We start from the raw sequence: 15,205 nt of genomic DNA on the forward strand, positions 1-15,205 counted from the left end.
TCCCAGGTGGGAGGCGGGGGCTGCGGGCGCAGGAACAGGCGCCTGGGGAGCGGGCGTTCGGCTGGGCCTCCTCGGGCCTGGGCGCGGCGAGTGGGAGCGAGCGCGCCAGGAGCACGCAGGCGCCCTGCTCCGGCTGGCCCTCGGCCGGCGCGCGGCGCGGGAGCAGCCCGCAGCCCGCCCCCGCGCCCCCCGCGCCCCCCCAGTCCTCGGGCCGCCCGCGGCCGGCAGTCGGGAGCGGCCCCTTGGCAGCGAGCGCAGGCCGCCGGCCCGCCAGGGCGCGTGGCGGCGGAGGCGGCGGCGGGACGGCTCCTGGGCCGCCCCGAGCGCGCCCTCCCGCCCGCGGCCACTCGCAGCCGGCGCTGGCTGGGCCGGCGCGCCCCGCGGGCAGCCGAAGCGCGGCCTCGTCCTCGGCGGGAGCGAGCCCCGGTCCGCAGCCGGCGGGAGGCGGCGCGGGCGGCCGCCTGCACTGACGGCGTCGCGGGGCGCTCCTGGGCGGCGGCGCAGCGGCGGCGGCGCAGGGGGCGGAGGCAGGGGACGCCCCCAGCCAGGATGCTGCGGTTCCTGCGCCGGACCTTTGGCCGCCGCTCCATGCAGCGCTACGCGCGGGGCGCGGCAGGGCGCGGGACCGCCGGCCTGGGGGACGAGCGCGACGGGGGTCCGCGGGGGGGCCCGGCCGCCGCCGCCGTGTCCACGCTGCCCGCCGCGCCCGGGGGCAGTGTGTTCCCGGCCGGCGGCGGGCCCCTGCTCATGGGCTGCGCGGCCGTGCACATCTCCGCCGCCGGGGCCTCCAAGACCACCCTCTACTGCCGCGTCTTCCTGCTCGACGGGACCGAAGTGAGCGTGGACCTGCCGGTGAGTGACGGGGCCGGTCCGGGACACTGGCACCCCGCGGCCCTTGGGGCAGCTCCCTTCCCCCGATGCTTCCCTCTGGGGCGCTCCCCTTGTACCTCTCCGGGATCCCCTCCCCCTTCTGCAAGCACTCCTAGTCTGGTTCCCTCTCGGGCCACCCCGTCCTGCTCTCTTCCGGGGCCCCATCCCTGGCCCGCGCCCCCGAGTCCCAAGTCCCCGCCCCCTGGCGCGGGTGACTGGTGTTCCCCTTCTATCCCCCAGGTTCCTGCATCGGCCTTCTCGGTGCTGGATTATTGGTTAGAAAATCTCAAAGCAATGCGGGGCTGCCATGGGGTGGCCCGCTTGCCCCGACAAACTCGCCACCAGGCCTTGGTGGGACGTCAAGGCGGAGAATCCCCCTCGCCTGCTGGCCGGCAGGTGCCCCAAGTTTGGGAGCGAGTCGGGGGACCACTTCTCTCTTCTGTTCCCATCTTGGTGTACCACTCCGCCCCACCCCCCAACCCGGTCCCATCCTAAAGAGCCCCTCTGGCTCGCTGCCTCACAGGCGGCCGGGCGACTTGGGAGCTAACTCTAGAATGGATCCTCGCGGACCAGGCCAACTTTGCACCGGCAGAGCCCCTGCTGGGGCGCTGGGAGTCGGCCCTGGGGTGCTCCCGGGCCTGGGGCGCCGGACTTTCCCCGGGGTCTGTGCGTGGAGCCGCGGAGGCACTCCAGGGCAGCTGCGCCGCGGCCTGAGCCCCGGTCACCCGCCCACAGGTGGTTGCACCCCGCCGCCTCCGGCAGAGAGCTAGGCTGGCGCTGCTGTCCCCGCCTGGGCGTCTGGCTACCAATGTGTCTTTCTAGCCGAAGGGGCCAGATCTGATCAAATCAAATCCGCACATTAGTGGGGCGCCTGCTGTGCACCCGGCGCTGCGGCAGACGGTGCCTTTGGGAATCTTTGGGTGTGACCGAGGACACAGCCACGATTGAGCTTTAGATGAATGTTACAGAGCATCTCGAGGGTTTCAAGGGAAAAAAATAACATACCGGGACTTCGAAAGAAAGCATTTAGGCCTCCTCGGGTGGGGGAAATTGGACGTCATGAGAGAACTGGGAATATTGTAAGGGTTTTAGATGGGAAAATGAGAGCCTGCCTGGCTTGGGGTTTAACGTTTCTTTGTGTAGGTTTAATTTTGAGACAGTGTCAGTTTATGGCGATTTTTTTTTTGTAGTTCCTGGTGCTCTCCATAGGATATCATTTTGTTATGATAATACCCTTTGGGGGCCTTTTTATTCATGGAAAAGGAGCCAACATTCCAGTGCTTAGAGCAGTTGTCTTTACAGTAGTATTAAAATGTTACTGCTTCCCCAAGACGGGTCTCTCCAGCTTTTATTCAGCTGGGAGAGGAGGCCTGAAGGGGCCGGGAGGGGCGGTCGGGGGGGCAGCCAGTGGTGAGGTGAGTGTGTTGCTTCTGGAGCAGGCAGCTGGTGTGTGGAGAGGATGTGGCGTATTCTGCATCTCGGATCTGGGAAAGGAATGCTCTGGTTTGGAACTTTGACAACGCTCATTGCTGATGGTTTTCTTGTCTGTTCCCCGGAGATGATTGGTTTATAAAATGTAATGCTTCTGTCAGGTTTGTGCGGCAGGCTTAAGCTGTGTTTCTGGGATGAAAAATGCAAACCCAGTAAGATGCATGCGTAGTGAATAGACCCAAACAGGTACCCAAATGAACAGGTTGGGACGGGAATGCTGACTTAACCACAGCTGGTGGAACCCTGGCCCAGTGTGAGGGGAGAGGGATTTTGCATCCTAAGAGGTTTCTTCACTTTATTAAAGGCTACTTGACAAAAGAATTCACCAGGTTTTCTTATAATGGCAGATTTTTTGATGCTTTAAGATGTTATTTAGTGAACTCCCAATTTTATTTATACAGACACGCATATGTATATATACCCGGTCCAAAGGCAAATCCAGAGCAAATGCTGGCTTTTGTCATGTGAGCCCTTGCCTGGGGAGGAAGGATGGAGAAGAGTAAACAGTGAGCACGGCTCATCGATTTAAAGATTTATTAGGCATTAGAACTGCATCGCACAGCCTCCTGTGCTCATCTTCCCAGATCCGAGTCTTAGTTCCTGTATTTAATTCTCAGAGTTACAAGGTGAGCTCCAGGCGGCCAGCTCCCCATGAATCTGTAGCATGCGTGTGCCTTCTCAGCCCGTTTCACCAAGCTCACTTTTTATGCTGTCCTTTTTGGCATTTAGTCCCACTGGTCATTATTCTCGTCTCCTGCGTTCCTGGATTTTTAGCGCTTCCTGGGCCCCGGGGTTGCTTTGCTGCATGGCGCACAGGATCTACCTTTGACTGCCATCTCCCTAAGCTGGATTGTCTGTCTCCAGTCACTCGCACGGGCACAAAGCACACTTGCCAGGCTAACGATAACTCTTTTGTAATTAAAACCCTCTGGTAGTGGTAGCGTCAAGAATTCGTCGCTCAATATACTAACGGTGGTTATACATTGTCATAAGCCGCTTCATTCGCTCTAGTCAGGATGCCTGTGTTCCAGAATTGCCTCGAACACAACACCCTCACTGTGATCGTGCTGGGGCACCTCGGTTTTCAGTTGTCACCATTTATTGGGCGTCTCTGTGTACCAGATGCTGGGCTGTGGACCCAAAGGTGAATGAGAGGTGGCCTTGAGGCTCTTGGGAAACACGTGTAGCAGAGCGTCTTTTTATTGTTAAGTGATGCTGAGTGATAACGACAGGCTCACCGGACAGGGTGCTGGTGGATGAATTGGGAGGACTTCCCAGAGACTTTGACACTTGAGGCTCTAGGATGTCAAATCCAGTGTCCCTTGTGCATTCAAAAAAATTTTTTTGTTTTAATTTATTTTTTGGCCACACTGAGCGGCTTGTAGGATCTTAGTTCCCCGACCAGGGATCGAACCCGGGTTTGAACCCGGGTCCACGGCAGTGAAAGCCCGAGTCCTAACCGTTGGACCACCAGGGAATTCCCCATTTTTAGATTACCTGTTGTGTCAGGGCCACTTCTCGGTCAAGCCACGACCCAGCTGTTATATATAACAAAGGAGGAAGCAAATGACAGGGCCTGGGGCCCCTCCCCCAGGTGGTGGCCTTGTCCCCTGACATGCCTGAGTGTTCTTAACCTTTGCTGTGGATAGACAGGATCTTTTTTTAAAAAAAATCCATCGGTAATGTGCAGTCTGGAGTGGGCTTGCTGTCCAAACCCAGCTTCCACCCTACAGACCAGAGTGCCACCCTGAGCCACTCCTCTTCAGAAACCCTGGCGCAGCCTTGGAAGGTGCCTCCGTGTCCGTAGCCCAGCCCTGCCCTGCCCTCAGGTGTGGTCAGGTCAGAGCAGGCAGGACTCCCTCGGCCTGCCTGAGACTCTCCCCTTCTATTAATGCAGCTGAAGATGCCATCAGTGTGCTTGGCAGCAGTACCCGCTGTTGACTCATATTAGTTCTCTGTTGACTAAAGCCCTGGCATCGCTTTTGCTCGCGCGGCTGTTGCTCAGCCCCGTCGCCCCCCTCCCCTGCATGCACAGTCTTCCAGCAGCTCTGTGTGGAAAGCCGGGAGGGCGTGTGGCTGGCTGGTCAGCACGCCCCGCCCCCATGCCTTGGAGGGCACGGTCCATTGGCCGGTATTGCATTTGCTGCAGTTGCTTTCACTGTCCCTGGAGCTCCGCAGTGACTTGTATGGTACAGGGCAAGCACCGAGAGTTTCAGGGCAGGAAGATGCATGTTTGAGTCTTGGCAGCTGGGCTGTGCAGCCCTGGGCTACTTGAATCTCGATTTTCTGGTCTTTAAAATGGGATGATTACATGACAAAAAGGGTATGAAAAGCCTCAGGAAACAGCAGGGTGCTGAAGGGTTGCTAGTAGGTTGTAATCTTACACACATCTCAGTGCCTCCTCTTTGGCCTGTGAAAAGTGATTGGGAAGTTTTCTAGAAATGAACATTAAAGGAAAAAAAAACAAAGACTGGGAATTCCCTGGTGGTCCAGTGGTTAGGACTCTGTTTTTACTGCCAAGGGCCCCGGTTCGATCTCTGGGCGGGGAGCTGAGATCCCACAGCATGTGCGGTGTGCCACGCCCCCCCCCCAAAAGGAAAGCGGTGCCAGGAAGCCTAAACAGAGCCCAGTGCCGTGTGGCGGGGCTGGGGGTGGGGCTTGATTGAATGTGGGGGGACTGAGTAGTGGACTCTACCTTGGAGGGCAGGGTATCTTCACCCTCAATGATGGGAAGAAATGGGGAGCTACATAAGGCCCTAGGAAATAGGAGAAGGCAGCTTCTCATTTCCATCCTCTCCCAGGGTTCTGGCTGCCATGGACACCCTGCCTTATCCCAGACCTCTGGGTGGCTTGCTTTTTCCTGCTCCTGAGGGAAGGTATGGGCTCAAGGTGGCCCTCCAGGGCTTACCCTGCCCCCATCTCCAACCCCCCCCCCCCCAGCCCCAGACCGTGAATGAGACCATGGGGAGCTTTGGGTAACTGTGTGCGTCATGGGGTTGTGTATTTCTTTAAAAAATACCTTTGTTTTAAAAGGAGGGCTGCTGGCGAAGGAGGGGAGTGGGCAAGAGAGGGGGGTGGTGAACATCCTTCCCAAGTGGGATAGAGATGCGATCTCTAACTCTGGTTCCCCACTTGCTGGGTTGTTGGTGTTAATATGCAGGGAGGGGGAGTCTGCCAGCCTCTCCAGTGCCAGTAACATGACCCTGTGCTGGGCCAGGACTGAACAAATATTAACTTGCTAAGCACTTTCACGTGCATAATCTCATTGAATTCTGTTGCTAGTGCACTGTTGTGGATGAAGGTACAGGTCTGTTTAATTCTGAAATAGCAAAAGGTTGGGGGCGCGGGCATGGAGGTAGAACTTTCCCTTACATTCTAGCCTAGGGACTTAGAAAAAAATCCACTCCTTCACCACAGAAATCCTCCGCCCACAGTTTGTCCTCAAAACACGTGTCCCGTCCTTCTCCGCTGCCTGACTCCTGTTGCCAGCCTCCTCCACGGTGCCTGGAGCGTTTCTCCTGCAGGAATCTGGTTCTTTGCACTTGGGTTTCCCCCTCGGGCCCGTGGCAGCTGCCTGCGGGCAGGGTCAGCTGCTGATTCATTTTGGTGTTTCTCTGCAGGTTGGCATGTGCTTTCCTCCCCCACTTGCATTTCACAGGAGAACATGTTGGCAGCAGAAAGATCAGAAAATATAGAGAAGCAAGGGAAGTTAAAAAGATCTAAAATCTCATCAGAGATAATAACCACTTTTAAAATGGTGGTGTGTGTGTCCATCTGTACTTTTCTCTTTGTTTTTAGATATGAATGTTATTTTAAGTGACAACTTTATATGGGTTGGTGAAAGTAAAGTCTCTTTCCCCACCCCTTCAGCACAAATGAATCGGGACCTAGACCCCAAGTTTGTGTCTCTTGAGGGTGGGACCCTTTTCCCCCCCTTTACAGTCCCTGGGACCTTAGCTGGGGCGGGGAGCCCCCTGTGGCCATCTGAGCTGTGTGCCACCTACTGCCTGCCTAAGAAGAGGGCTCCCCATCCTTGGAGCCCTTCCCCGCCAATCAGCTCTGCTCTCTGGCAGGTTAATGTCCTGTTGATGGGGCCACAAAGTCCCCTTGCATCTGAGGGCTTGTGTTCTGAACACCTGCTTTGGGGTGGTGACCACTCTCGCCTGCCCAGGGATGCCCAGGCTCTCTTACCAGCTGGGGCTCATCTGGCAGCATCCCAGGTGTGCCCCCTCTGCCCTAGGGCCCCTCCATCTCCTCCTGCAGCCTCTTTGGCTTCTCTCTGCAGCTGGATGTATCTCACTAGTCCCACTTGATTTTAATTTCTGGTTTATTTTTGTTTTCGAAAATGTTTTTGTTTGCGCACTTGTTTTCTTCAGTCAGCATAGACTTGTTGAGCACTTACCCTGCATGAAGCATTCGGGAGGGGTACAGGAGGGATGAGAGAGTCCCAGTCTAGAAGGGGAGACAGTGTAAATATACTAGATAACTCGGAACCCCACATGAGGTAGTACGGGCGTGAGCGATTGAGCTGTGGAGCGGATTTGGGGAAGGTTTGATGCCCAAAGTGACATCGAGTTGTCCCGAAGGTTGCCTGGGAGTTCAGCTGTTAGATTTGGTCAGAGGCGTTGGGGCAGGTGCAGACGCATGGAGGATGGGAGCCAGAAAACCCTACTTGCTGGACTTGGGGCTCCTTGGGGTCGGGGAGGATTATGAGCTCCAGCTATGTCCCTGAGTCTTGAAGGAGTAAGTGAGGAACCTGTGAAGCACAGAGGAGGGTCTCAGGCTAGTAAGAGCCAGGGGCCACTGTGTGTCAGTCCTGTGCTAATTGCCTAAGTGACTGTTTTGTTGGACCCTCACAGAACCTCTTTTGATGGTTACTGTTGTTAGCCCTGATTTGTGAGGGGGAGAATCAGGGCTTAGCAGGCTGGATAAGAAACTTGCCCGTGTCACACAGCAAAGGCAGACTCCAGTTTCGAGCTCAGTCTGCTGGGAGAAGGTTTGTGTCCTCTGACCCAAGACTGGGCATGCGAGGGGTGGGAGCGGCGGGGTTCTGAGCCTGCCCCAGAGGCCCCGAGGTGGGTGGGGACCCTGAGCCTCAGAAGGGTGTCCTCCTTTCCAGGCCACTTGGGGTTTCCAGACATCGGATTCACACCTGTACTCATATTCAGTGAGTGTAGTTTCGCCCAGAGTGCATTCTGGTTTGAGGCCCATAGTTCTTCAACATTGAGGTTGGAAGTAGGCTACATTTTTTAAAAGTGTTTAATAGAACAACACTAAAATTATCACAAAGAAAAGCATTTTACATATTCCCATCCTGCTGCATAGCAACTGGTTGGTTTCGCTGCTCCCTTCAATCTTTGTGCTTTTGCATACGTGTTTATAAACATGGTGTGCATCCTTGTGTATCCTTTTTTAATTGTTTAAAATTTTCTTCCTCCTATCCGAGCCTTCCAGACATACTTCTCACCCAGTTTGGTGCCCTTAAATTAGCCCCTCATTCTGTGTATGTGTGTGTGTGTGTGTGTGTGTGTGTGTGTGTGCGTGTGTGTGTGTGTGTGTGTGTGTATGTGTGTGTGTGTAGTAATACCTGTCTCTACCTGTCTCTTGGGGTTGAAGGTTGATATGCAAAGCACCTGATATCTTACCTGTTAGGCATGCCTACTCCCTCAGGCTCGCAGAGTCTGTGTTACTTCTCTTAATTGCCGCCATTCCAGGAAGATGTTACTATCCCCTTTACTCACGGTCTCAGGGAGCAGTTGGTCCTGGGCCAGCTATAAGTGTGGTGAATTGAATCTAGGTTTCCTGACTCGTCCTCCAGTGCTCTTCCCCCAGCCCATGCGGTGCACACCTGGCCTTCCTGTTTGAAAGGTATGCCCCTTGGAACTCCTGGGGAAGGTCAGAATCCTTTGTAATTTGATGGGTCAGAATTTCATGCCATCAACCGCCCTGTCTTTCCTGAAACTTTCTGCTTTTCAGCATCTCTGGCATTTGGGTTCTGTCTACCACTTCTCAGCAATTTTTGCAGGTTCTTTCCCCCAAAGTCATAGTTGGCTGAGTGCCCAGAACTTCCTTCTTGAAGTTGAGACCTGGAGGGTGACCTCCCCGGGGCCCTGTGCCACCCGTGGCATCATCCGGAGCATCTTTGGTTCCCAGCACTGAGCCTGGTCCCAGGGCTGGAACTGCCCAGGCAGCTGGCCCGGCTGGGAGGACGTGGACTGGCAGGCTCCCCGGGCGCCTGCGGGGTCGGCATCCCTCGGCTCTGTGGTGTCTCTTCCATGCCCGTTTCCCGTCTGGATGCTGTTGCTGTCCGTGTCCTACCTCACGTGCACTCAGGGGCGTTGAGGTGGGCCCAGTGGCACCTCTCCTTTATCCTACCGGTTTGCTTGCTCAGCTGCACCTTCCCTGAGTTACGGATTTTTAAAAATTGTGGTAATACCTAAGTAGCATAAAATTTACCATTGTAACCATTTTTTGGTGTGCAGTTCAGTGGCATTGAGTACATTGACACTGTTGTGCGACCATCACTGCTCTCCATCTCCAGAATGTTTTCATCATCCCAAATTAAAACTCAGTGCCCACTCAACACGAAGTCCCCATTCCTCTTTCCCCGTAGCCCCTGGTAACCTCTAGTCTGCTTTCTGTCCCTATGAATTTGACTACTCTTAGTACCTCCTATGAGTGGAATCATACAGTACTTGTTTCTTTGTGTCTGGCTTCTTTCACTTATAGCATAATGTCTTCAAGGTCCATCCATGTCGTAACATGTATCAGAATTTCCTTCCTCTGTAAGGCTGAATAGTATTCCGATGTATGGATATGCCACATTTTGTTGACCCATTCATCCAAGTTTCAGACTTTGCTGCACATCCGGGCCTTGCCCGTTCACCAGTGGCACTGCCGTCAGAGACTTGGATGTCCCCAGCCCTCTCCTTGGGGATTTTGTTCTTGGCATTCTGGCATCCGCTCACCTGGGACTCATTTTATTTTATTTATTTTGGCTGTGCCGGGCCTTAGTTGCAGCGCTCGGGATCTTCGTTGCAGCGTGCGACTCTTAGTTGCGGCACGCGTGCAGGATCTAGTTTCCCGACCAGGGATCGAACCTGGGCCCCTTGCATTGGGAACGCAGAGTCTTAGCCGCTGGACCACCAGGGAAGTCCCTGGACTCATCCTCCCAGTTGTCTGGTCTTTTGTCTGAGGTGCTCAGTGTTGGCAAGTCCTCTGTCCAGTCATTCTTTACCTCTTTTAATGATGAAATACAAATACAAAAGAGTGTCTGTAACATGACTAGTTTTAAAGAAAAATAATACGGTGAACATCCGGGTACCCACCACCCATCTTAAGAACAAAGAGCATCACCAGTGCTGTTAATGGCCCCCCCATGCTCCTCCCCAATGACCTTTCCCTCCCTCCTGCTCTCCTGAAGTTTGTCTCTCATCCCTTTTTTGATGAGTTTGCCTCATATGTGTGTTTCCCTAAATGATTATTGTTAGTCCTGCATGTTAGCAAACTTTATAGTAAATGGATTTTTCACTCAATACTGTGTCTGTGAGAGATTCATCCATATTGATGAGGTAACTGTAGTTCTTGCTGCGCTGCATGAATATACCGGAATATAGTTATCCTTTGTCGGTGGACATTTGGGATGTTTTCAGTTTGGAGCTGTTAGGAAAAAAATGCTGCTTTGAACCTTCTGGAATTGGTCTTCCTGGTGCACATATGCTAGCAAGCGTCTCTCCTGGGTATGTACCAGTGGCTGGGAGGGTGGCGGGCAGGGCCTTTTAAGATCATGCGAAATTGTTTTCTCCAGAGTCCCAACAGCACATAAAAGCGTCTGCTAACCCGTTCTTCAGCCCTTGGCATTGGACAGCTTTTCTGTTTGTCTCGTGGGAGTTAGTGGGAACTCACTGTGGTCTTCAGTTTTCCCCAGTTGTTCATGGGGTGGAGTATCTTTGCCTGTGTTATGAACCATGAACGTATCTCCTCCTGGTATGCCTTGTTCTATGATGTTTGCCTGTTTTTTAGTTGCGTTGTATTTTTCTCGTCGCATTCAGCTCACTGCCTGCTGGCTTTGATGAGATTGTCTCCTATACCCACTTCCTCTTCTGAGGTCACCTCAGTGGAACAAAGGAGAACACCTCTCTGTAAGTCCCCCTTGCGGGCCTTTCCTCACTAAGCAGGAATTAACGTTTTGTTTTCCATTTCGCTGTGAATGAGCTGAAGTCTGTTGCTGCTGGTGGCTTTTGGTGAGCAGTTGCAGGATCTATGGTATTCATTCAATTCTGCCTACTTTTTTTCCCCAGTTTTTATTAATTGAAATTTTAAATGCAGTCAAAAGCACAGAGAACCCCAAGTACCCATCATATAATGAACATAATCCGAGTACCCATTGTTAAGCTTCATCTTTTATTTAATGTGGCCCCTCTCTTTTCATCTATATCTTCACCTCTGTTACTTCCCAATTCTTTTAAAACAAATTCCAGGGCTTCCCTGGTGGCGCAGTGGTTGAGAGTCCGCCTGCCGATGCAGGGGACACGGGTTCGTGCCCTGGTCCGGGAAGATCCCACATGCCGTGGAGCGGCTGGGCCCGTGAGCCATGGCCGCTGAGCCTGCGCGTCCGGAGCCTGTGCTCCACAACGGGAGAGGCCACAACAGTGAGAGGCCCACGTACCGCAAAAAAAAAAAAAAAAAAAAAAAAAACAAAGTCCCAATTATCTAAAAGATAAGGGCTGTGTTTTTTTAAATAGTCACAATATTATTAAAACACCTAGAGAGGGCAGACAGCAGAAGCAAGAAGAAGTACAGCCCTGCAGCCTGTGGAACAAAAACCACATTCACAGAAAGATAGACAAGATGAAAAGGCAGAGAGCTCTGTACCAGATGAAGGAACAAGATAAAACCCCAGAAAAACAACTGAATGAAGTGGAGATAGGCAACCTTCCAGAAAAAGAATTCAGAATAATGAGAGTGAAGATGATCCAGGACCTCGGAAAAAGAATGGAGGCAAAGATTGAGAAGATGCAAGAAATGTTTAACAAAGACCTAGAAGGATTAAAGAACAAACAAACAGAGATGAACAATACAATAACTGAAATGAAAACTACACTAGAAGGAATCAATAGCAGAATAACTGAGGCAGAAGAACGGATAAGTGACCTGGAAGACAGAATGGTGGAATTCACTGCTGCGGAACAGAATAAAGAAAAAAGACTGAAAAGAAATGAAGAAAGCCTAAGAGAACTCTGGGACAACATTAAACGCAGCAACATTCACATTATAGGGGTCCCAGAAGGAGAAGAGAGAGAGAAAGGACCAGAGAAAATATTTGAAGAGATAATAGTCGAAAACTTCCCTAACATGGGAAAGGAAATAGCCACCCAAGTCCAGGAAGCACAGCAAGTCCCATACGGGATAAATCCAAGGAGAAACACGCCAAGACACATAGTAATCAAATGGGCAATGATTAAAGACAAAGAAATATTATTGAAAGCAGCAAGGGAAAAACGACAAATAACATACAAGGGAACTCCCATAAGGTTAACAGCTGATTTCTCAGCAGAAACTCTACAAGCCAGAAGGGAGTGGCATGATATACTTAAAGTGATGAAAGGGAAGAACCTACAACCAAGATTACTCTACCTGGCAAGGATCTCATTCAGATTCAATGGAGAAATCAAACACTTTACAGACAAGCAAAAGCTAAGAGAATTCAGCACCACCAAACCAGCTCTACAACAAGTGCTAAAGGAACTTCTTCTCTAAGTGGGAAACACAAGAGAAGAAAAAGACCTACAGAAACAAACCCAAGGTGGGGCTTCCCTGGTGGCGCAGTGGTTGAGAGTCGGCCTGCCAATGCAGGGGACACGGGTTCGTGCCCTGGTCCGGGAAGATCCCACATGCCACGGAGTGGCTAGGCCCATGAGCCATGGCCGCTGGGCCTGCGTGTCCAGAGCCTGTGCTCCGCAATGGGAGAGGCCACAACAGTGAGAGGCCTGCGTACAGCAAAAAAAAAAAAAAAAAAAAAACCAAAACAATTAAGAAAATGCTAATAGGAACATACATATCGATAATTACCTTAAATATGAATGGATTAAATGCTCCAACCAAAAGACACAGACTGGCTGAATGGATACAAAAACAAGACCCATATATATGCTGTCTACAGGAGACCCACTTCAGACCTAGGGACACATACAGACTGAAAGTGAGGGGATGGAAAAAGATATTCCATGCAAATGGAAATCAAAAGAAAGCTGGAGTAGCAATACTCTTATCAGATAAAATAGACTTTAAAATAAAGAATGTTACAAGAGACAAGGAAGGACACTACATAATGATCAAGGGATCAATCCAAGAAGAAGATATAACAATTATAAATATATATGCACCCAACATGGGAGCACCTCAATACATAAGGCAACTACTAACAGCTATAAAAGAGGAAATCGACAGTAACACAATAATATGGGGGACTTTAACACCTCACTTACACCAATGGACAGATCATCCAAAATGAAAATAGGGCTTCCCTGGTGGCGCAGTGGTTGAGAGTCCGCCTGCGGATGCAGTGGACGCGGGTGCGTGTCCCGGTCCGGGAAGATCCCACATGCTGCGGAGCGGCTGAGCTTGCGCGTCCGGAGCCTGTGCTCCGCAGCAGGAGAGGCCGCAACAGTGAGAGGCCCGCGTACCGCCAAAAAAAAAAAAAAAAAATAAGGAAACAGAAGCTTTAAATGACACAATAGACCAGATAGATTTAATTGATATTTATAGGACATTCCATCCAAAAACAGCAGATTACACTTTCTTCTCAAGTGCGCATGGAACATTCTCCAGGATAGATCACATCTTGGGTCACAAATCAAGCCTCAGTAAATTTAAGAAAATTGAAATCATATCAAGCATCTTTTCTGACCACACCGCTATGAGATTAGAAATGAATTACAGGGAAGAAAAGGTAAAAAACACAAACACATGGAGGCTAAACAATACGTTACTAGATAACCAAGAGATCACTGAAGAAATCAAAGAGGAAATAAAAAATACCTAGAGACAAATGATAATGAAAACACGGCGATCCAAAACCTATGGGATGCAGCATAATCAGTTCTAAGAGGGAAGTTTATAGCTATACAAGCCTACCTCAAGAAACAAGAAAAATCTCAAATAAACAATCTAACCGTACACCTAAAGGAACTAGAGAAAGAAGAACAAACAAAATCCAAAGTTAACAGAAGGAAAGAAATTATAAAGATCAGAGCAGAAATAAATGAAATAGAAACAAAGAAAACAATAGCAAAGATCAAGAAAACTAAAAGCTGGTTCTTTGAGAAGATAAACAAAATTGATAAACCATTAGCCAGACTCATCAAGAAAAAGGAGAGGACTCAAATCAATAAAATTAGAAATGAAAAAGGAGAAGTTACAACACACACCACAGAAATACGAAGCATCCTAAGAGACTACTACAAGCAACTCTATGCCAATAAAATGGACAACCTGGAAGAAATGGACACATTCTTAGAAAGGTATAACCTTCCAAGACTGAACCAGGAAGAAATAGAAAATATGAACAGACCAATCACAAGGAATGAAATTGAAACTGAGATTAAAAATCTTCCAACAAACAAAAGTCCAGGACAAGATGGCTTCACAGGTGAATTCTATCAAACATTTAGAGTACAGCTAACACCCATCCTTCTCAAACTCTTCCAAAAAATTGCAGAGGAAGGAACACTCCCAAACTCATTCTATGAGGCCACCATCACCCTGATACCAAACCCAGACAAAGATATTACAAAAAAAGAAAATTACAGACCAATATCACTGATGAATATAGATGTAAAAATCCTCAACAAAATACTAGCAAACAGAATCCAACAACATATTAAAAGGATCATACACCATGATCAAGTGGGATTTATCCCAGGGATGCAAGGATTCTTCAATGTATGCAAATCAATCAATGTGATACACCATATTATCAAATTGATGAATAAAAACCATAAAAGAAACACCTAAAAATAATTAACAATTGTTTTTTAGTCTCAGATATATAGTCAGTGTTCAGATTTTCTTATTTGGTTGTCATAAGGTCCTTTCAATGTATTTGGTTGATATTCTATCTAAAGCTCTTTAAGAACTTTTTTAAATGTTATTTTTCCTTGCTCTTTTGAGGCATAATTGACAAATAAAAATGGTATATATTTGAGGCGTAAAGCATGGTGATTTGATATACGTTTGCATTGCGAAATGGTTACTGTGCATCGAGCTAATTAACATATCTGTCACCTCGCCAGTCACCGTTTCTTCATATGTGTATCTTAGCAGATTTCAAGGATACTCCACATTACAATGAACTGTCGTCATCATGCTGTCATTTAGATTCCCCAGAACTTACTTATCTTAAAACTGAAAGTTTGTGTCCTTTGACCAACATTATCTCGTTTTTCCCTGTCCCACAGTTTCTCTAAAGCTCTTAGTCTAGAGTTTTCCCTTCTCCCCTCCTTTTTCCCCATTTATTTGTTGAAGAAGCTGGGCCTTCTGTCCTAGAGTTTCCCCCTCTCTGGATTTCCTTGATGGCATCCTCAACATTTGGTTACCTTGGGGTACAGTTGGTACAGGCATTATTTAAAGCATCTGACTCAGGGCACACAGAGAACAATAAGATAGGTTCCTTGCCCTCGAGAAGCTTGAGAGGAGACAGGTCATTACACCTGGTGTGAAAAGTGTCCTAGGGAGTTTTAAATAAGCTTAAAGGAAAGGCTAAGGTGGGAGGACTGGGAGGGGAAAATGGGCAACCAGAAGATTTCAGAGAGAAAGCTTTGAGTTCTGAGGACAAGTGGAGAAC

At 50.0% G+C, this 15,205-nt stretch overlaps 1 protein-coding gene across 2 annotated transcripts in view; it reads left to right on the forward strand.

Moving 5' to 3' along the window:
• The first annotated feature begins 504 nt into the window (after positions 1-504).
• Positions 505-15,205, forward strand: part of EPB41L4B (erythrocyte membrane protein band 4.1 like 4B) — a 144,130-nt gene continuing 129,429 nt past the window's right edge. Inside the window, exon 1 of one of the 2 annotated variants that reach the window (XM_060154664.1) lies at positions 505-852. In XM_060154664.1, coding sequence (XP_060010647.1) covers positions 550-852 — 303 coding nt within the window. In that variant the 5' untranslated portion in view covers positions 505-549. The remainder of the gene's footprint in view (positions 853-15,205) is intronic. The other variant, XM_060154666.1, reaches the window with a different exon arrangement.

This window comes from Lagenorhynchus albirostris, chromosome 7 (assembly GCF_949774975.1).
Source record: "Lagenorhynchus albirostris chromosome 7, mLagAlb1.1, whole genome shotgun sequence".
Taxonomy (NCBI): domain Eukaryota; kingdom Metazoa; phylum Chordata; class Mammalia; order Artiodactyla; family Delphinidae; genus Lagenorhynchus; species Lagenorhynchus albirostris.